The sequence below is a fragment of the Vitis riparia genome, chromosome 14 (assembly GCF_004353265.1).
Source record: "Vitis riparia cultivar Riparia Gloire de Montpellier isolate 1030 chromosome 14, EGFV_Vit.rip_1.0, whole genome shotgun sequence".
NCBI lineage: Eukaryota > Viridiplantae > Streptophyta > Magnoliopsida > Vitales > Vitaceae > Vitis > Vitis riparia.
Genome location: NC_048444.1, coordinates 27,809,415 through 27,830,618, shown reverse-complemented (window position 1 = coordinate 27,830,618; position 21,204 = coordinate 27,809,415). Strand labels below are relative to the sequence as shown.

The 21,204-nt window shown below is 33.9% G+C and overlaps 3 protein-coding genes across 4 annotated transcripts; 1 reads left to right on the top strand and 2 right to left on the bottom strand.

The window, feature by feature from the left end:
- Positions 1-1,250: 1,250 nt before the first annotated feature.
- Positions 1,251-10,150, top strand: LOC117930285 (lysine-specific demethylase JMJ25). Of its 2 annotated transcripts, none has more exons than XM_034850856.1 (14): positions 1,251-1,434; positions 3,426-4,006; positions 4,954-5,099; positions 5,181-5,280; positions 5,423-5,555; positions 5,661-5,715; positions 6,072-6,732; positions 6,936-7,265; positions 7,778-8,209; positions 8,311-8,383; positions 8,942-9,027; positions 9,397-9,516; positions 9,673-9,743; positions 9,893-10,150. In XM_034850856.1, the coding sequence occupies exons 2-14, from the start codon at positions 3,488-3,490 to the stop codon at positions 9,990-9,992; spliced, it is 2,826 nt and encodes a 941-aa protein (XP_034706747.1). In that variant the 5' UTR covers positions 1,251-1,434; positions 3,426-3,487; the 3' UTR covers positions 9,993-10,150. The 2 variants fall into 2 exon arrangements, with proteins under 2 accessions (XP_034706747.1, XP_034706746.1); XM_034850855.1 differs by having other exon boundaries at positions 3,426-4,021.
- LOC117930286 (psbP domain-containing protein 7, chloroplastic) lies at positions 9,964-11,245 on the bottom strand. The gene is made up of 3 exons (XM_034850857.1): positions 10,897-11,245; positions 10,583-10,808; positions 9,964-10,503 (listed from the first exon to the last, which is right to left on the bottom strand). Exons 1-3 carry the CDS (start codon positions 11,228-11,230, stop codon positions 10,191-10,193), a joined length of 873 nt encoding a protein of 290 aa, XP_034706748.1. The 5' UTR covers positions 11,231-11,245; the 3' UTR covers positions 9,964-10,190.
- Positions 11,246-12,045: 800 nt separating this feature from the next.
- LOC117931202 (zinc finger protein GAI-ASSOCIATED FACTOR 1-like) lies at positions 12,046-15,861 on the bottom strand. Its single transcript, XM_034852121.1, has 3 exons — positions 15,289-15,861; positions 13,601-13,997; positions 12,046-13,234 (listed from the first exon to the last, which is right to left on the bottom strand). Exons 1-3 carry the CDS (start codon positions 15,488-15,490, stop codon positions 12,238-12,240), a joined length of 1,596 nt encoding a protein of 531 aa, XP_034708012.1. The 5' UTR covers positions 15,491-15,861; the 3' UTR covers positions 12,046-12,237.
- Between the last annotated feature and the right edge of the window lie 5,343 nt (positions 15,862-21,204).

Genomic DNA, 21,204 nt, shown 5'->3' with positions numbered 1-21,204 from the left:
TACTTCAAAAAAGACACCTAAAGTTTTAATGTGAAAGTTTTTCAAAATATTACCCAAAAAAAAACATTATAATTTCCTCTTAAAAAATTACCGAAAAAAAATTAGATAAAATTATTATCATGACTTTTGTATTAGAGTTAATTTTTAATTCCAGTGCTAAACTTTATTTGCTTCGTAATGTAAGAGAAGTTTGTTCATAAAAATGTTCGTGTAATCTTATGAGACATAACAATTATACGAGGATTAACCCATTTTGATCAAAAGCAAACAATATCTACATAAGAATAAGTAAGTCGTTACAAAATGGTATCAAATGTAATTCTACACTTATGTATGGGATATCGAGTGATTATTGCATGTGGTCTTATAATATTGTAGAATATAACAATATTATATTTGATTAATATGATATAACAGAAGATAAAATAAAATAAATGATAACACACCATATTATAGTTTGATTGATGATAGGATAAGAAGCGACAAAAGATCTTTTACAATAAGTAATATTGAGTCCGTGTTATATATGTGAAAAAAAAGGAAGAAAGAGATGAGAGATGAAGGAAATAATATCATAATATAATTTTTATTTATTTATAAAGTTGAAATATTTGATCATAAACATAAGATTTTTTTTATATTTTTAATAGAAAAATGTAAAACAATTTTTATTTTAAATAATAAAATTATATATATAATTTTTATTTTATTTTATAAATAAAATATAAATATGAAATAACATATTTCATTAAATATGCTACTTAATATATCATTAAGTTTAATATTCGAGGATATTATAAAATTAAATTTAATATCTTAAGGTATTTGATATCAAATGAGATATGATATCCTAAAATATAAATATCTTATTTTATCATATCTCATTAATTAAATTTAATATTATTTTTTGGTATTATATTTGTAACGTGACACAAGTGAGAAAACTCACTTTTTCCATTTTTAGGTTTAAAATATAATTTATTATTAAACTCCCCAATAGCTTAAGTTATTTATATTTTTAAAAATAAAAATTTATTTATTTACATTTCTATTTATAAATAAATAAAAAATAAAAGTTATCCATAAGTTTGACCAATAGTATTGCGATCCAACGGCCAAGCTTGTCTACTGTTAATTTTTGCACTCCATCAGGCATCAGGCCCACACAAGTAGGACCCACAACACAGCAGTTTACTCTCATATTCTCACCGTGCTCCACCTGGCTAAATTTCTAAACTCACCGTACAGAACCGGACAGGAATCTCCCGCAGAAGAACCCGCCCCTCTCCTTCCACTTTCGACTCTGAAACTCATTCAAAACCCTAGCTTCAGAGTTCTCTCTCTTCTTCGATCTCTCCACGCATCTCTCTCAATGTTTGATCATTATTGCTGTTTTCCTCAACTGCACGCTCGTTGGATCCGATTACACTCGCAGTATGTTCTCCCAATCTTTTGTCTCTTTAGAAAATCATCTTTCTTCGAGTCTTACCCTTTTTTCCCTTGGAAAAATGGTTCGTTTTTATTATTCATGTGTGATTATTTTCGGCAAGGTAATTATTTTATTTTTTATTTTTCACTGAATTATATGTGCATTGAGCTACTTCACCCATTTGCTCTTTCGTTTGCTTTCAGTTTTTTAAATACGAATTTATAGTGCTTTTTTTTTTTTTCTTTCTTTCTAATTGTTCCTAAATTCTAGATTATTTGATTTTATACATACTGTTTTTTTGCATTGTATTTGATGGTTTAATTTTGATAGATAATTATTATTATTATTTTAATTTGTTTCAAGTGTTGAATTTTTGTATCATATTTTTGTTTTTTTTTAAATTATTATTATTTTTCAGTAATCATAAAAGAAGTAGCAGAAATTGGAACAGTTATAGGTGATCAGACATTAGCCTTTAGGGACTGAATTGTCTTGCCTCATGGTCTTGTGCCAAACATTTTGTGTTATTTTGTGATGGATTGATGACATTTTCACAGAACAATTTTATCTGCATAACTTCTCTGAGTGTGCGGGGAAGCACTTTCTCAAAGATCTTGAGAGAAGAAAATTCTTTTTTGTTTTAGTATTATATAAATCTCTTATAAAAGGATATGTTTGGAACCAGTAAAACGGTTGTCATTGCTGTGAGGGTGCGTGTTATGTAGAGGAATGCATGAAAAAGAGATAAATATGACGTGTGTTACCGACAAGGGAACACTAGAACCAAACATGCCTTCGTGGGCTGGCTCATGTTGCAAGGGGTTGGGGATAGGGATCTGGGAGGTAAAGGTTCCGGGTTCAATTCCCTATAGGGGAAAAATGTTACCTGTCCAAGAAAAGAAAGGGAAGACATGAACTTCGCAATATGATCCATGCAGAAGCATTTTTTGTGCTTGACTCATTATTGGCCTACATGGATGTGTAATCAAACAAAAAGTGGCTAGTCAAAACTGGCTAAGTGCTTGAATCCTGGAGAAACTTGTTGCACGTCTATTGGAGTGCAATGAAGGATTAACTGTTGTTGCTACATACAAAAATGTCGTGATCACCTTTAGAGAATTCAATCAGATCCCATGATGGCAGCATTGAACAAGCATTATATCTTATGTGTTTTTACAATTGATCTAGCAAATCTTACTAATGCAGTTGGGAGGAGACGACTTTTGAGAAACTGGTTTTGAGAAAACATGCTTGGTAGTAACTGTAGCATGGTTTCCAGACTTATTTTTGATACCATTTCTTTAAATGGGTCTTTTTTAGGAAATGCTAACATGTTGTTTTCTGTGTTTTAGAAAATGCAAACTCTTTAACAACTCACAATCGTCCGAAAAAGAACATTTCATACATTTATGAAAAGCCATTCCTTTCCTTTTTTTTTTAATTTTTTTTTATAGACAAAAAAACCATTCCCGTTTCTACTTGCAAACGGGTACATCCCTTCCCAAGAGGCTACATCTTTGTACTTTCTTCCTTATTTATATACCAGGACAGTTCACACCAGATTTAGACTCTTACCAGAATACCACTTTTGCTTGTCAATCCTTTCTCTATCCCTCTCCATTGTTATCAGTTTCGCATCCAATGGCGCTCAGTTCAAATCTTTATTTCAATCACTGTCAAGGTTCAAAGAAAGGGTGCACCTTCCATTAGTACTTGTTAAAACCTTGTTTTTTGTTCTTTTCTTTTTCTTGGATACTTCATTGGCATGGGGTTGGACAATCTTGTTGCTCACTCAAATATGTTTATATTTTTTAATTTGATCGCATCAGGCTGATTTTGCCTTCCTTGCCAGATCTATATCTTTTTGTTGCACTTTGTCCCTTGAAAGTTTCAGTATTAATTTGTTTTTATTGCTTTTTCATGTTTGAAACTCTTCAATGATATAATAGCATTCTTCATAACACCATATGACAAGTACGTTTGGGGCACACTGCAGGTTGATCTTTGTATAACTGTGCATATTTCATTACCGTACAACTTCGTCTTAACATTATTATAATGGATCATCCTCGGTCAACATCTGGGAATGGTGAGGATAATGTTGGGATTCCAGAGGATTTGCGTTGCAAGAGGTCAGATGGGAAACAGTGGAGATGCAGTGCCATGTCCATGCCAGATAAAACAGTATGCGAAAAGCACTACATCCAGGCAAAGAAAAGAGCTGCAAATTCTGCATTGAGAGCTAGCCTGAAGAAAGCCAAGAGGAAGTCCCTAGGTGAAACTGATGTTTACTTGGAGAGCAAGAGTGATGATTTTGACATGCCACTTGTCAACACAAAAGCTGCTGATTATCCTGTTTCGGTATCAGGAAATAAGTATAAGGAGAAGGTAACTAAGAAACAGGTACGCTATTCACCTGAAACACCTCCTGTTAGGAGTGTGTCCATACGCAGTTCTTTAAAGCCAAATGATGATTCACAAAGAGAGACACAGTTTGAAGAGAACAGGAGGTCTTATAGGACAACACCACTTTCTGTGATGGATTCCTCTAGGACCAAATCACAGAGGAGTTTGGATGTGAGTGCAATGGCGGTGAGTGGAATTTCAATATATATGAATGGAATTTTTATTGTTATCTTCGCTTTTTTATTTGTTTGGTTTATTGCTACTATTCGTATCATATCAATAACAAGAGGTTTGATTAAAAATTAGAGGGAATGCATACCATATATAAATGAGGTCCTATGGAAAAATGCTTAACAGGATTCAGTTCTGCTTCTGATGAATTTGCACCCATCGTAGAAAGCTACACCAACTTTTCCTGTAATTGTTGGATGCTTCATTTGCAACCTGTGAAAACAAGAAGCTTATCATTGAGATAAATGATACATCTCTTTGATGGTTAGAGAAAGCCTCCTAGGACATGTGATTATTTGACAGCACTTGATTACATTTTCTATTGCTGAATCTTCCATGAGAGTGGCCTTGTAGTCTTTAAAAAAGGAAGAAGAAAAGAACTCAGGTTTCAGCCTGTTTACCGTCTCTCTGGCTGGATGATTCCGTGAAACAAGTAATGGCTCCCCCAGCATGATATCCTTTTTTTTTTTTTTTTTTTTTCCAGATTCCAGCAAGTCATGTATACCCCAAGAAGATTCTACTGAATTTGAAACTTTGCAAACCTTAATGGGTTAAATCAAGCCAAATAAAGGGGTTGAGGACCAAAAAATTCCTTTAACCGATGCAGACGATTTGCATTAAAGTTGTTTTGGTTTAGACATATTGAACATCCCATCTTCTTATACCTGGGCAGTGTACCAGGTTTCTTTCTCTTTGGGAAAGAGAATTTTAAGGCCAGATGAGTATGATTGTCAGTTGTGCTTGATTCTGATATAGAAGGTCTTTCTGTGTGGCCCATCAGTCAGTATGCCAATCCTTAATTATGCTGTTGTTTGTTTGTTTGTTTTTTGTATTTTTTTTCCTACTTGTATTTCCTGCCTTACTAAATGAACATGCTGCCTTTTCAGGATTACTCTGATGGAAGCACAGATTCTTCTGATGATGAAAATGGTGGGCAAACTTGCCATCAGTGTCGGAGGAACGATAGAGACAGAGTTATCTGGTGCCTTAGATGTGATAAGAGAGGATACTGTGATAGCTGCATCTCTACATGGTGAGGTTGACTTTCCAGTTAAAGAGATGTATACTTCCATATTGTCAGCTTAGTGATGATGTTACATGCTTTACTTTTCAGGTACTCAGATATCCCATTGGAAGAGATCCAGAAGATCTGTCCTGCATGTCGTGGTACTTGTAATTGTAAGGTTTGCTTACGTGGAGATAATTTGATAAAGGTATTCCAGTTCTGGATCAAAGGGCCTGGCATTTATTTCAATAGTAGCTTATTGGAACACAAAATATATACCTAATTCCTTAGATATAATTCTCTGGTCACCTAATTAGTTGAAAAGTTATTTTATCTATTATGATTTGTAGGTAAGGATACGGGAGATTCCAGTCCAAGACAAGCTGCAATATCTCCACTCTTTACTATCTTCGGTGCTCCCGGTAGTTAAGCAGATCCACCATGAACAATGTGCTGAACTAGAACTGGATAAAAGGCTTCATGGTAAGACACTTTTAATGTTCTATTTGCATCTGGAGTTTGATGTTGTAGTTGCATACTACATATGGCAGTTATCCATGATCTTACTGTTTTGGGTGTTTTCTTCAGGAGCTAGAATAAAACTTGAGAGGCAAAGATTGAATAATGATGAACAGATGTGCTGGTACCTTCAAGAACCCTTATAAACTATTTACAGTAATTTTTTTTTTTCCTAGTTAGTCATGGGCAATAATACTATTAAATTATTTTCATATGTCTGAGACCTATACAGCATCATGGGTCCTAATTAGATGGTCAGTTTTGTTGTTCACAATTAATATGTTAGAACGAATATGGTTTTTTGTTATTCTGAAGGAATTGGATGTTCCTGATGGGTTCATCAGGATGATTTCTGACCTATTTTTTTAGGCCATTCTAATTTATTCAAGCAAATAGAAGTGTCACATGCACACGGACTACATGTTCTGAGGATCATGGCTTATTGTGTGTTTTTTTCTCTTTATTTTTTTCGTTCTGCAGCAATTTCTGTAGGGTACCTATTATTGATTACCACAGGCATTGTATGAATTGCTCGTATGACCTATGCCTTAATTGCTGTCAAGATCTTCGAGAAGCATCTATGCTTGGTACCAAAGGAGAAGCAGCAGAAAAAGAAACTTTGTCAGAACAAGTGAAACCAACCAAATTGAAATTAAATTTAGCAGATAAGTTTCCTGCTTGGAAAGGCAATGATGATGGCAGTATTCCATGCCCACCAAAGGATTATGGTGGCTGTGGTTTCTCATCATTAACTCTTACCCGCATTTTCAAGATGAATTGGGTTGCAAAGCTGGTAAAAAATGTGGAGGAGATGGTTACTGGCTGTAAGGTTTATGATATTAATAGTCCACAAAAAACCAGGTCAAGCGACAGGTTCTGCCAATCTGCACATAGAGAGGACAGTGATGATAATTTCTTATATTGTCCATCATCTCAAGATATCAAAACTGAAGGAATTGGAAATTTTCGAAAGCATTGGATCAGGGGAGAACCTGTTATTGTTAAGCAGGTGTGTGATGACTCGTCTATTTCAAACTGGGATCCATCGGTTATATGGAGAGGGATTAGAGAGACATCAGATGAGAAGATGAAAGATGATAACAGAACAGTCAAGGCCATAGACTGCTTAGACTGGTCTGAGGTAGGATTTCTTAAGCTTGAACTCTTTTGTAAGGAATGAATAAATTTCAGTTGCTATTAAGCCTGTTATTGTATCTAATTCATGGTACTTCTCCAGGCCCCAGTTGATTGTATCTGTGTCTTTGGGCATTGAATAATTAATTTCTTGTTATTGTCTGCTATTTGCCCTGAGATTTTTCCAAATGTCGCTTGACAAAATGGCAGGTTGATATTGAACTTGGTCAATTTATCAAAGGATACTCAGAGGGGCGACTTCGTGATGACGGGTGGCCAGAAATGTTGAAGTTGAAGGATTGGCCATCCCCCAGTGCTTCTGAAGAGTTATTGTTATACCAGAGACCTGAATTTATCAGTAAAATGCCATTACTTGAGTACATCCATTCAAAGTGGGGCCTTTTAAATGTTGCAGCAAAACTGCCTCATTACTCCTTGCAGAATGATGTAGGGCCCAACATTTTTATTTCTTATGGGACCTATGAGGAACTTGGTAGCAGTGATTCAGTGACCAACCTCCATTTAGAAATGCGTGACATGGTAAGTGAATTGCTTTCCTTTCTTCTTAATGTGATCCTGTTGGCTTTTAGAACCATTTCCCTGTAGTTAATCCATGTGTCCAATATGTATGGTTGATGTTTCTGTCAATAGCTTTTTTGACTTGTATTTAACTCTAGTTTGGAATTTAATGTTTGATGGTGTAATTGGCCTTCAAGTTATATATTCTCACCATGAAGTTCAGAATCAGGAAACTTTAAATGCGGTGATATAGCATAAGTTTTGGAAAGGTGTTAGATTCTTTAACCTATCTACAAAATATTGGATACAATTTCCACTTGTTAATGGACAATCTATGTTGAAAGTTGGATTTTCTTGAGAACTTGAAGTTGGTTGACACCCCACTGGACAAGGAACCATTGGTATTTTTGTTTTTAATTTCATTTCTTTTGCTTTTTTTTTTTTCCTTTTGTTTTTCCTTGCATGTCTTGCTGAAATTAGCTGTCTTAAGAAAAGTGATGGAATAACTTGGATGACATTTTCTGGGTTGTTAGGTTTACCTACTGGTACACACATCTGAGGTCAAACTAAAAGGTCGGCAGGAGGAGAAGATTGAAGAGGGGAAAGAGGCCTCTATGGAGTCTGAGGCAAAAGAATCACCTGGAGATGTACAAACAAGTTTGGATGAGGGAAGAACCCCTGATTTATCACTTGGCGGACATGATCAACAGGGGGATCATGGGGAAAAGTTAAACAACGATAAGGATGAGGAAATGGAGGACCAGGGGATTGATACTACCTCTAGTGTTGAAGCGAAAACTGTCAACTGTGAAAACCTGCACAGAGATAATGGTGATATCTCCCAAATCACTCATCCAGGAGCTCTTTGGGATGTTTTCCGTCGGCAGGATGTTCCAAAGCTGATTGAGTATTTGCAAATTCATTGGGAGGAATTTGGGAAGCCTACCAGTGCAACAACTGATTCTGTAAGTTTATTTGCTTATTCTCATAAATCTACATTTCATCTGAGTTAGCATCATTGGTTTTGTTTTTAATTGATGTCTCTGATCCTACTTCTGTATCTCAGGTTCAACATCCTCTTTATGAAGAAGCCATTTTTCTGAACAGGCATCATAAAACACAATTGAAAGAAGAATTTGGTAAGGACAACTGGTCATATATACCGTTCACTTGGTCCCAGTCCCCACCAGAGGGATTTCCATGGTCCAAAGATTCATCTGAATGAGATAGTCCAATCTTTCTAGCACACGAATATTTTTACCTTTTTTCCTTCTAGTTTATTTGTTTTTTAAATTTTATGGCAATGATCCTGAAAAAATGTTCATAGGCAGGACAAAGTCAATTAACAAGGGCAATGTTTGCTAAGCTTCTCTTAGGGAATCTGGATGATCTGGCTGCCTAGTAAAATTTATGGAAAAGCATGTGGGTCCAAAAGAATTTGCAGGATGCCAGTTTTTATTAAAAAATCAAATTTGGTTTTTATCAAAGAATTCTTTAAAAGATAATGATGAAATAACTTGGTTTTCAGTAGAGGGACTGGTTGAATTTAAACCAGATAATCCTAGGCCCCATGGGATTTCCTTGGTCTGTGTTAACATCTTCTTTGTCTTGATAATCATAGAATATGAATAGCTTCTGGGATTTTGCTGTTAGATGCTTGTTGAAAACTAATTACTGGTGTTCTTGCTCTTTCTCAGGAGTTGAGCCTTGGTCATTTGAACAGCATTTGGGGCAAGCCATATTCATCCCTGCTGGTTGCCCTTTCCAATCGAGAAATCTTCAGGTGCGTTCAGTGTTTCTAATGATCTTCATGGTTGTGAGCCCTAGGCATTTTATATATATTCATTATGGGTGATATTGGTATCAAATAGAACTGATGGTTGAAGAGTCTGATTTTTCGAAGTGCCATATAAATCATACATCATTGGCATTTTAGACTACTTTTTTTATGGCAAATATTCCTTGAATAGTATTGAAAAGCGCCTGCAATAGACATTCTGTAAATATCGACTTTCTTGGAGTTTCTAGAATCTGTAGATGTGATTATCAAGGATAATTAGATCATCTATAATCAGATAAATGAATTTTAGTGTGTATAATGGTTATTCTCATTTAATCAGTTTCTGAGTATTTCCTTGTTATATATTTCCAGTCTATAGTTCAGTTGGGCCTTGACTTTTTGTCGCCTGAGAGCCTAGGGGAGGCTGTGAGACTGGCTGATGAAATCCGATGTCTTCCAACTGAGCATGAGGCAAAGCGGCAAGTGTTGGAGGTGAAGCAAAATAAATCTTCCCTTGAAGTATTATTAGTCCCTACCATTTTCCCTTTTTTGTTTGTGAAATTATCCAGGGCATTTTTTAATTTTTTTTTTGTCTTTTGATCTTTTCATGGTTTGTTCATCGTAGTTTTCTATTGGGCTCTGATGTAGGTGGGGAAGATATCACTATATGCAGCCAGTTCAGCTATTAAAGAAGTACAGAAGTTGGTTCTTGATCCAAAGTAAGCTCTCCCGACTTTTCCCATTCCATGCCCTAGGGTTTGTTGATCTTCCATGTTATAAAACTCATTACAGTTATCGTCCTTCATTCTTTACTTTTCTGAATACCATTGTTAAACTAGCGCTCCTTCTGTTCACGTCTCTGCTGCAGACTCGGCCCAGAGCTTGGTTTCGAGGATCCAAATTTAACCGCATTGGTTTCTGAGAACCTGGAGAAGATGATTAGACGAAGGCAGGTCACTTGTGCTTGAATTAGTGTACAGTATTCTTGTAACTTAGGTACAGAATTTAATTTTAAACATGCGCTTAACTATGCCCCTATTGTACAAATATATTTAGATGTAAATGTCCCAAGCTTGCAGATTTCAAGCTGTTTGATTTAACACTTCAGGATCCCATTTCATGAAAATCTTGTAGCTTTCTCTTCCTGTTCGAAAAAACCGACATTATCAGGAAGTGAGGCTAAAAGAATCAGCAATTGTGTAGAAGTCCGGTTTCACCTCCGGCCATTTTGATTCCGGTGCCTGTGCGTTTAGAGTGAATAACTTTCCACCCCTTGTGCAGCAAACAGCGATGTTATGCCTCCGAAATGAGGGGCTCTCAACTCTGAATTCAAGCTCATAGTACTTGACATTCTTAATAGTATCCTCTCTTAGTTTTGATCCTATCAGGGTTCCTTTCACATCAGGGCGTTGGCTGGATCCGGTGATGGTTCGAACCACTGCCTCTCCCACCTCCCTCGGCCCTCCAAATGCTTCAATTCTGTGCAGGAATGTAAAAGATTAGTGCAATTTCAGTGTACAGAGATGGCATTGATGATGTAAAAGAGTAGGGTACTTACGAGAAATCAAGAGGTACTGGTGAAACAATGACACTCACATTGAGCTCACCGGTTGAACCTGGTGGCCCAAACGCGACAACTGGTTCACTTATACTCCGGCGGTGCCGATCACTGGATTTTGTAATGTTTAGGGGAGGTGGATCCAGTGATCTCTCCAGCTCCGCCTTGCCCACGGCTCGATACAAAAGGGTCTGATCCCCAACCCATTTCGCAGGGTATATGAACTCTGTTTACATAGCAAAAACGTCCAAAAATCTTAAAATTTATAACCCAGCTGTGGACATGACAGTATCATTAGAAGCGGATTTACTAACCAAATCCCTCATTGGTTTCAATGCACCGGCTGTAGCCTCTGATTGGATAAAGCACATCGAGTTTAAGATTCCGGCCAGTTTCCGGCGAAAACCCCAGAAGGGAACTGGTGATTCCCGCAAAATTAGCCCCAACAGCAACTAGAGAAGCTGACCCAAGACCAGTTAGGAGCCGTCGCCGGAATACCGATGCAAGCGGCCCAAATTCTTCAGCCGGGGGTCTGCCTGGCGGGATTGTAACCTCCTGCAAACCGTCCTTCCGGTCACCGGAGGATTGGGTCATATATATTCTATGAGAGCCAAATTTAGATGCATGAAAGTGGTGTTGCATTGCCATTATTCACTTTCACATGTTGGAGTCTAGGTTTATTATGCTTTGGACTTCGAATCACATCATGCCACGTCATCCTTTTCTGGGTTGGTTAGTCATTCTAGTGAAACTCAGGGGTAATTTAGGGAAAATATGGAAAGAACAATGAGTTGGCAGCCTGTGAAGTAGTATTGTAGATAAGGTGAATACAAAGGGCCTTATCTGGTTTTGGTGGTTGTCATTTTTCTTTTCGGGATTGTGAATGGGTTGGGATGAGGTTGGGCCAACAGTTTAAACTAGTGTTGGGCTTTAGCCTTTTTTTCCAGATCAAGCCTGACCCAAATATATAAGCTTGGCCCATCTCCATTTTTCTTTGTTTTATTTATATTTTTGGTAACCCACCTCCAATTGTAATTCATGTACTCAAATGCTATATGAAAAACATATTTTTATTTGATTAAAATCTTAAAAATATTTAAATTATTTAAAATTATTATTATTTTTAATAAATTAATATGATCTTAAACATAAAATCATGACCGATAAAAAACAACTAAGGTAGTGTTTGTTTTTTTGTTGAATAAAAAAACCTAAAATATTTGACTTTTTCTATTCAGTTAAAAAGTAATCCATTGATATCAATCATTAAAAGTAATCCATTGATATCAATCGATGTAACTAACCTGAACTTTTTATTAATAAGTTCAATTTAGTTTTGTTGATTGATATCAACATGTTACTTTTAACTAAATAGAAAAAGTTAAATATTTTAACTTTTTTTATTCGGTTAAAAAACAAACATCACCTTTGTCTCTTTCGGAGAAGCATTTGAACTAACCCAATTAATAAAACCTACCATTTCTATCATCTTCATTGAGTAATCACCTGAACTCTCAACATGCCTCGCACTTCTGCAAGACACTTCTGGTTCCTCGCATAATTGAAAGAAAAAAACGAAAGAACAATAAAGATAGAAGAACTCATTACATTTAGTTCTAAAGAACTATCACAAAGTGAAGAAAAAGGAGAAAACTTCAAGCCTCCCACATGGTCTTCTCCATTGCTGCTTGCCCATGTGCGATGTGCTGCTCAAAGCTACTAAAACCTTGCATTCTTGGGTGGTTTATATTCATTCCTTCAAACATTTCTTGCTGCTGCTGCTGCTGTCCATGGAAATTCCCAGGCCGGGCTCCTCCGATCCCCAAGAAATCGACTGTCATCGTATCAGTTTTTCCATTTCTTGGAGTGCTACTTAACCCTGGATTTGTAGTTTTAGCAGCCAAAATGTTGTTACTGTTGCTATGTTCATGATGCTCCATGTTCTTGAACAGTCCATGGTTTTGATCAAACAGTCCTGAGAACATCCCCATTTCGCTCATCACCTCACTCTCAGCCCCATCATTCTGATAAAAAAACTGGTTTAGAAACTGGGTTGGATCAGCTTGGAGGTGGTGATCATTTGAGCTACTGTTCTTCTGTAGAAGTATCCCACCAAATGGGGTTGGAGCCATGCTTGTCACAAAGCCCTTTGTTGGAGAGTTATTCATTTTAGTACTTGCAGTTGCTCCCATTTGGGCTGCTTTCTGCAGCAGTGCCGTTGCAGACATGAGCGTTGACGCTGGCGGCGGCGGTAGTTGCTGTCCATTTTCAAAGCTGGGTGATGATGAATTAGTACTGAGCTGAAGGCGGGATGAGGACGAAGGAGACGAAGCGGTTATTGGGCACCCAAAGAGGCTTCCAGAGGTGGTTGAGAACATGCCAGCAGCTGCCATGTTCAAGGGCTTTGGAGGTACAGGCATGGGCTCATGGGGTAGGGTTTTAAGATGGTTTTTGGAATCAGAGTGAGTAAACTCGGACAACCCCATTGTTGAATTAGCGTTGTTGTTTAGAGGCATGGAGGACAACAGCTCAGAGACCTGGCCTTGTATTTGTAAGTTGCGTCTCATGGTGTTTGCTAGACCTTGATTCACTTTGGTGTTTTCTTCAGCTAGGGCATCACAAAAAGCCCTATGAGTGATGAAGCTATCTCTTCTGCATGCAACAGCAAAAGTGAAGCAGCAGCTTATTAAAATGTTCATCTTGAGTCTTCTTAACTACTACAAACAGAAAGAAAATTAAAAGGGTTTTCATTTTTTTTTCCATCCGATAGATAAGTAAGAAAGGGGTGGTTTGGTTTGAGAGAAATTCTCATAAATCACTTTTATCCAATAGTACTTCTGTGAGATAAGACTTAAAACAAAAGCACTTTATGGAGAATCAATCTATGCATAGATATGATAAAGGCAAAAAGTACTTTAGAGTGTTTTTATAATGTGATGTATAACAAAAAGAAAGAAAATAAAAAGCGGAGTATAAAAAAAAAAAAAAAAAAAAAAGGTTCTTAATCAGTATACCAACCTGGAGAAGATAGTGCCACAGTCACACTTATACTCCCTGGTGCCACAGGTCTTGGAGTGGGCTTTCCAGTCAGACTGAACTGCATACTTCTTGGAGCACTTGTCACACTTCCATTTCTTCTCCCCATGTTTTCTGCAGAAATGCTTCTTTATCCCTGTAAGATCACCTAGTGCTCGAGCTGGGTTATGGTGAACACACGAGGGTTCTGGGCATACATACACCCTTTTCCTGATCTCTGTGCTTGATCTTTGCCTCAGCTTCCATGGTAGATTATGCCCTCGCCTGTGTAATTGAAGGTTTTGATCTCTTTGGAACCCTTTGTTACAAATCTCACACACAAACCTGTTTGTTGCCATTAGGGTTGTTGGTGATAGAGCTATCACTTCTGCACTTGGATCTGCATTATATATGCATAAATTAATGTAAGTTTGCATAATTTTGTTACAAAATTTGGAGTACAATTATTTTATGGGGGTTAGTGGTATTAATTAGAGTGCGGGTCCATATCACCTAGGATTTACAAAATCCGAATCTTCTTGATATTTAAGTGGTATAAGAAGAAAATGCTAGTGTATATCATCGGAGATTTACTTGGAGATTGGTATTTGAATGAATGATGACAAATACTTGAGCGGTATCAAGTTGTAATAATGTGCATTAATCCATGTATTCAAAGGAAAGGAAAATTTGTGTCTTGATTAATTTATTTATCATTTTTTTCACTATCTGTAATCATAGGAGGAAGAAAAGTAAAAGAGGAAAATAGTGAAGAAAGTGCATGTAAAGTAAACACACTTTAGGGAGGATCATGCCATGCTTTTTCTTGAATGATTTGTGAAGAAAACTCCTCAATTCCAATGAAAAGGTTTTCCTTCTCCTTGTGGGTGTTTTCCCATGGAGTGAATTGAATTCTCAAACACATCACAATTTTGAATATACAAAAAGTGAAGCATTTGAATTGAAATTAAGCCAAGAACATCAAGTGGAGAGAGGGAGAAAAGATAGATAGATAGATAGAGAGAGAGAGGGAGGGAGAGAGAGAGAGAGAAAGAGTGGGACATTAGATATATCCCATGCATAGAAATATATGATTCCCTTGCCTGAAACAGTTAAAAAACAAAAACAAAAGGAAAGAAAGAGAGGGCAGCCAAGGCAAGCCAACAACAGTACTTCTTCCCTACAATTATTGTAATCCCCCAAGCAAACCAATAATTGAACTCTTTCAACAACTTACACATCAATAATTCCCCTTTTTCTCTGTAATCCATTTAACCTCAAAGTTTTCTTTTTCTTGGGAAAATAAAGAGAAGGAAAATCAGAAAAGTACTGTTCTCCATATGGGTATACCCTAATCTGGATCAAATCTTCCTCTACATCTTTTTCTTTTGTTTCATTGATTTAATCCCAAAAAAATATCCATGAAGTTCTACCAATTGAAATTAACAATCCCATCACATGATTTGCTAAATAAATTGAAAAATTGTTGAAATTAAATGCAAAACAATGGGTTATTGAACTCATGCAAAATTGAGCATTTAGAAGGAAAATTAAACCAAACCCATTTGAGTTTGGTCCGAATATTCAAAACCCACTAAGACAAATCATTAAAAAAATAAAAATAAAAATTAGAAAGAAATCACTAAAGTAAAGATTCATGAAAACATATGGTTGAGAGTTAATTAATTCACCTGGGTTTCCTGGGAGATTCCTTTTCTTCTTGGCTGGTGGAGGCTGCTGCTGAGAGATGGAGCCATTGCTGTTGTTACTTGTAGATGAAGGCACTGATGAGCTTAAGCCATGGAGGTTGTTGACAGGCTGCTGCTGAACTTCTTCTCCACCATTAGTTCCAGAAGAGAAGCTCCCACCATCCCCGGCTGTTATGTTTGACATTGGAGGAGGGCAAAAGGATAAAACAAAGCTAGCTAGAGATAAGGAGAATTTTATTCAAAACTTTTGTCTTTCTTCTCCAGCCTCTTTAATTCCTCCAAACTCTATTGTTTCTTTCTCTCTAATGGGAAAAGGATTTTGCTTTTTGCCTCCTATATGTATTTTCTCTCAAATGGGAATTTTTTTTTTCTTTTTCCCCTAACACAAAACCTGGGATTTTGTTTTCACCAGAGGGAGACAAAAACCAAGAAATCCTCCATCATTTCTGGTTGAGAAGAAGATAGTTGTTGCTGCCACAGGAAGAACACAAAAGAGAAAGAACCAATAAGTCTTCTTCAGCTTTGCAATATCATATATATATAAAAATATATATACACACATAAAATCTTATGTTAATTCTTGTAGGGCTCTAGTGTTTTTGAGTGTTGGCTACAACTCTACATAGATATGCCCTTAAATTTGGTGGGTATTAATGGATTGCCCTTGTTTTTCTTCTTTACCAAATGTCCAAAAGAAAAAAGGAAATAAGAAAGGAAGAGAAAATTCTATATGTAGTATAGCTAGTAGTATTTTTTATAGTAGGAGGGAAGGTGGTGGAGTAGAAAAATTGTGGTTTTGGCATTAAGTATTTAACCTTTGGTTGTCAGTGGAAGGGTAGACAAGTGTAGGACCTTTGTGCCCATTTCAACAACATTAGGGTTTGTTTTTGTGAGTGTACTTTGCTTTGGTTTTATGAGAGGATCATGACCTCTAATGGTTTGTGCATGTGAAGTGCCCCACTTTTCTTTTTCCCTTTTTCGGAATTTGGAATTTGGAGTTATGCCAAGTACTTAAAATGTGGGATAAATTGGGCTTAAATCATATTTTAAAGCTAATCAAAATGCTTATAATTAATTTTTTTTAAGCATGAGAAAATAATTTTCACCCGAAATTTTGTAGGGTAGTTGAGAAAAAGTACTACTCATGCTTTCATTACTATTGCAATTTCATGCCTAGGTAAATTTTACTCATCTTTCTTGAAGTTTGAGCTAAATATATTCAAACATTATGAGTTCGAAATTTCATCAAGATGCCAGAAAAATAATAAACAAAAATGATCGAGAAGATATATAATGAAATTTCAAATTAACGGTAATTAGATATATTTAGTGTTAATCTTGGAAAAGGCAAGTGACACTCACATGTTTTTATCGAAACATCATTGAGTCTGATTATATTCGATTATTGTCTTTTTATGAGATTTTTTGTGAGAAATAGATTGAAAAACTCACTTCACATGAATGTGAACATTGTACATTGTTTAGAATATCAGGAAAAAAAAATTATTCCTAATATGCTTAATCTTCTCTATTAAATTTTTAACTATAAAATTTATAGGGTAGGTAATAAAAGTACTATTCATGCTTTCATCAATATTTCAATTTCATATTTTTGCGAAAGCAACATCAACCCTAATTAAATTCAAATATTCTTTTTTGATAAGAATTTATGTGAAAAATAAATGAAAAAATTCATATAACAACTAAAATTATCGAGATAAGAGTAAAATATTGTTTGAGATTAATAAAAATATGAAAAGTTAAATTTACGTAGTGTTTGTTTTTTAGTAGAATTTAACCAAAAATAAACACAGCATTAGTTTGAGAAAATTATTTATAAGGTCCTACCAATTTTTTAAAATGTAAATAAGTAATTAATTTCAAATTAATGAAAGCATCAATATTCAACTAATTAAATATTATTTAGGGTCTTATATATTTTAAAGTATTGAACCAAAGCCCATGGGCATTTTGGGAATTTGGTTACATTAGTGTGATCACGACTCAATTGATTTCAGCAATTGCAGGCGTACGGGGGCTTTCTAGATAGATATTTTGTTCGTTTTCCATGATATTTTATGAAAGCATTCTTATTCCACAATTGTCCCTGTCAGTATCACTAAACCACCAAATTGCCATTACTACATAGGCGGCCGTGATCCTCCAAATGACCAAAATACCCCCACCAGTCACGGGTGGGCACTGATCAAATCCTTCTCGAAAAGGACCCGACAATAATACAAAAATTCTTCTGTTCACGTGGATGTCCTAGTACTTTACAGATGGTAAGATCGCACAAGGGTATTTTGGGTATTTTACAATTATCATGTCAATTTTTTTTCTTAATTTTTTGGGGCATGTTTTAGGAGGATATATTTCAAAACAGAGTGATGGCGAATGAAAAATAAATTGATTGATTTTTTTGGCTTTTTAAAACTTTACTAAATGTTTAATTTCTATGAGAAAAATGCTTTCAAGCATTGGAATAAACTTAATTTTTAAATAATTTGAAAATATTTATTTTTATTAAAATTATATATAAATATTTATATTTGTGAGAAAATAAATTTATTTGAAATAGGCTAAAATAAATAAATAAAATTATTGTTACATACATTTTAAAATTTATTTCACATATTTTTTCTTCTATATAAAAAAATAAATTATTTAAAAATACATAAATTTATAATTAATTTTAACTATGTTTATTTTTATTTTCGATTTTCTATAATAAATAAAAACAAGAAAAAAAAATCATTTTTCTTAAATTTCCTTTGCTATTATTTTTTTTTATTTAGAGAAACATGATAGCTTAAAGAACTTTGATACGTAGTAATTTTAGAAAATATTTTTAATTTTAAAAAATGTTTTTGAAAAAAAAATTTAAGAACATGTTTGGGATCTATTTTCGAAAACAATTTTTTATTTTTATTTTTTAGAATAAAAAACATAGAAAATACATTTGACAATAAAAAATATTTTCTATTTTCTATTCTCAAGTATAGGAAATATGGTGTTTTTAGAAAATATATTTTAATTATTTTTACTTGTTTTCTAAAATTTATTTTAAGAAATAATTATATAAACATGTAAAATAATTAAAAATAAAATATTAGGTATAAAAATTATTTTTAAAACATATTTTAATATTATTTAAAACATATGTCAAATAATATTAAAAATATCTTAAAAACATTAGATTTTCAAAAAGATTTTTATTTTATAAAAAAATTTAAAATAATTTTAAAAACTATTTTTCAGAATTATTTAAAAAAATAATTACCAAAATTTAGAAAATAATTTTAAAATTTTGAAAAAATACTTATAATGTTTTATAAAAAAACACTCTAAAGATGACTCTTCTAAAACTACTTTAATAGAAAACACTTTTAAAAAATACTATTAATAAAAACATTTTAATTATCAACACCTTCTAAAAGAATTCTAATACCTCCCACCTCAAAAAAAAAAAAAAGTCAAAAAAAAAAAAGCAAAGGACAAATGTTAAAAAAAAAAAGGTAGAAGAGAGTGGATAATAAATTAGAGGGAGGAAAGTGTAGTCCTGTTTGGAGAGAGAGAGAGAGAGAAAAGAAATGAGAAATGAGAAAAGAGGAAATGGTGTGTGATGATGGGACCTTTGCATGCCTATAACTTTGGAACTGCAATCATGTGAAGTTTTGTTGCTTTCCTTCTCTGCACCTTCCTCCCACTGCTGGATGCCCCCCCCAGTACTACTGGCTGCTGCTGTGTGATCATGTCCATGCACTTACTCACCCTCCAATAATTAGCCCCTATCCTCCTCTTCCAATCAATCACTTAAACCCATTCATTCCTCTGTGGTGGTGGTGGTGGTGGGTGATCATTTTTTTGGCGTCTTTTTCATGGTTTACATGCATTTTATTCTCTTTACTTTTTTTTTTTTGGAAGGTCCCACATCGACTTGGGGGGAGGGGGGGTGGGGGTCGTGGCGGGGGCGCGGGGGTGGAGTTTCGCCCTTTTTCTGAGTCCATTTTTTTTTTCTCCCTCAACCTCGTCACGAGTGTGATCATGGAGTAACATTAAATTATAGTTTTGATTTAGTTTATTTTTGTGAGGTCCCAAGGGATAAGTTTTTGTCTATGTCAATGTGTTTTGAAGTTGGTGAGAATTACCATTTCCAAGATGAATAGAATTTATATTAAATACTAGATCAAGTTAGATGATATCAAAATCAAAATCAATTTTAATTAAAAATATCTTAAATATGTAAAGTTTGACTAATAAAGAATATTCGATAATTTGGTCAAAAATGTATTTTACATATAAGGTCACTCATATTATGCAATGATAATTGGACAAATTTTTTTTGGTATCTGTCTTGTCTTATCTTTGATAAAACGGGTTTGAAATAAATATAAATAAATTTAGCGTGTATTGGACCAAATTTTTTTGGTTTTAAAATATAGGATGCGTTTGAGGCAAGCTTTGGTTGGACTTTATTCTACACCGTCTCATTCCGATCATATATAATATTAAATAAAAAATTATTTTAGTTGATTTATTTTTCATTAATTTTCAAAATTTTAACATATATAAGTATTTTTTTTTGTAAAAATAAATTAAAAATATTTATTAATTTATAAATTTTATTTATTTTTAAAGTACAAAAAATGGACAAAAAATTTAAAAAATAGAAAAAGGAAAAAGTTAAGTAAGGTCGGGATGAGAATTTTCTACACTCAACTTGTTCTTATTGATTGATTGATTGATTTATTTTTGGTGAGGATGCGATTAAATATAATTAAAGGAGATGTGAGTGATTTGTCCCAAATTCGTTATGTTGTCATTCTTATATTCTATGAGGGTTAAACTCAATACACTTCTATTAGTAATTTCATTAAAAATTTCTCCATTTTCATTAATTATTTTCATTCATCTTCTCTTTAACTCAAAACAACAGGAAATTTTTATTAAATTTTAAACTAATGAAATTAATATATTTAATTCAAACCTTAAGAGAGATAGGTGAAATTACTGTTTATATATATATATATATATATATATATATATATATATATATAATTTTAAAAATACAAAATCAAAATCCAAGATAACTAAGACGAATAATCAGTTGATTAATGATTTACTTATATTTAAGATGAATTTATATAAATGTCATCACAAAATGATGTGTCATTTTGAGTGAATATATATATCATATATATGAAAGATTTTGTTTCATAATTTCATAATCTAATCAACTTAATCGATTCAATTTCAAAATATAATATAATAATTTTACTTTTGTGGCATATTTTTCTTGTCAATTTTAAATCATTTCTCAACACCTTAAAATTTTAATCAAGTGACAATTTTAAGAATACTTGATGACCCTTAATTGTTAGGTTAATTAAATTGTTTTTTCTAAAAGTTTCATGGCATAAATGGTAAGCTTTTACAAAGTGAAAAGTAGTGATGATGGTTGTTAAGAAAAGATGATTCAATTAACTTGGTAGTCTATGATGTTCACTAATTTTGTTCTCAAACATGCACCATATATATATATTTTATTAATTATAAAATTTACTTAAGTTTGAATAAGAACAACCCCTTTTAATGAAATCAAAGTCCTTAATTAAGAAATAATTAATCTTAATTTATTTCCATAATTGTGAAAGATTAGGGTGGCCCCAATCTTAAGTACTCCTTTTTCAAATGCATTATGATGAGTGATAAGTGATAACCACTATGGAGGCAATAATTTAATTAATTTATTTGCATGCCCTATCATGCAAAATGAGAGTGACCCTAATTACAAAATCCTTTTTTTTTTATTTTATTTAAATGGGCACTTGACCAATTGAGAGAGATGTATAGAAATAACTTTTTTTTTTCCAAATATTTATTTTTTATTTTATA

Excerpts from the sequence above, each read along its gene's own strand:
- LOC117931202 (XM_034852121.1), bottom strand. The coding sequence starts at position 15,490 with ATGTCAAACATAACAGCCGGGGATGGTGGGAGCTTCTCTTCTGGAACT. Across the intron at positions 13,998-15,288 it reads GAATCTCCCAGGAAACCCAG|ATCCAAGTGCAGAAGTGATA; the intron begins GTGAATTAATTA and ends TATATAATGCAG. Across the intron at positions 13,235-13,600 it reads TGTGGCACTATCTTCTCCAG|AAGAGATAGCTTCATCACTC; the intron begins GTTGGTATACTG and ends TGTTGCATGCAG.
- LOC117930285 (XM_034850855.1), top strand. The coding sequence starts at position 3,488 with ATGGATCATCCTCGGTCAACATCTGGGAATGGTGAGGATAATGTTGGG. Across the intron at positions 8,384-8,941 it reads ACAATTGAAAGAAGAATTTG|GAGTTGAGCCTTGGTCATTT; the intron begins GTAAGGACAACT and ends GCTCTTTCTCAG. Across the intron at positions 9,028-9,396 it reads TCCAATCGAGAAATCTTCAG|TCTATAGTTCAGTTGGGCCT; the intron begins GTGCGTTCAGTG and ends ATATATTTCCAG.
- LOC117930286 (XM_034850857.1), bottom strand. The coding sequence starts at position 11,230 with ATGGCAATGCAACACCACTTTCATGCATCTAAATTTGGCTCTCATAGA. Across the intron at positions 10,809-10,896 it reads TGAAACCAATGAGGGATTTG|AGTTCATATACCCTGCGAAA; the intron begins GTTAGTAAATCC and ends CTATGTAAACAG. Across the intron at positions 10,504-10,582 it reads CCAGTACCTCTTGATTTCTC|AATTGAAGCATTTGGAGGGC; the intron begins GTAAGTACCCTA and ends ATTCCTGCACAG.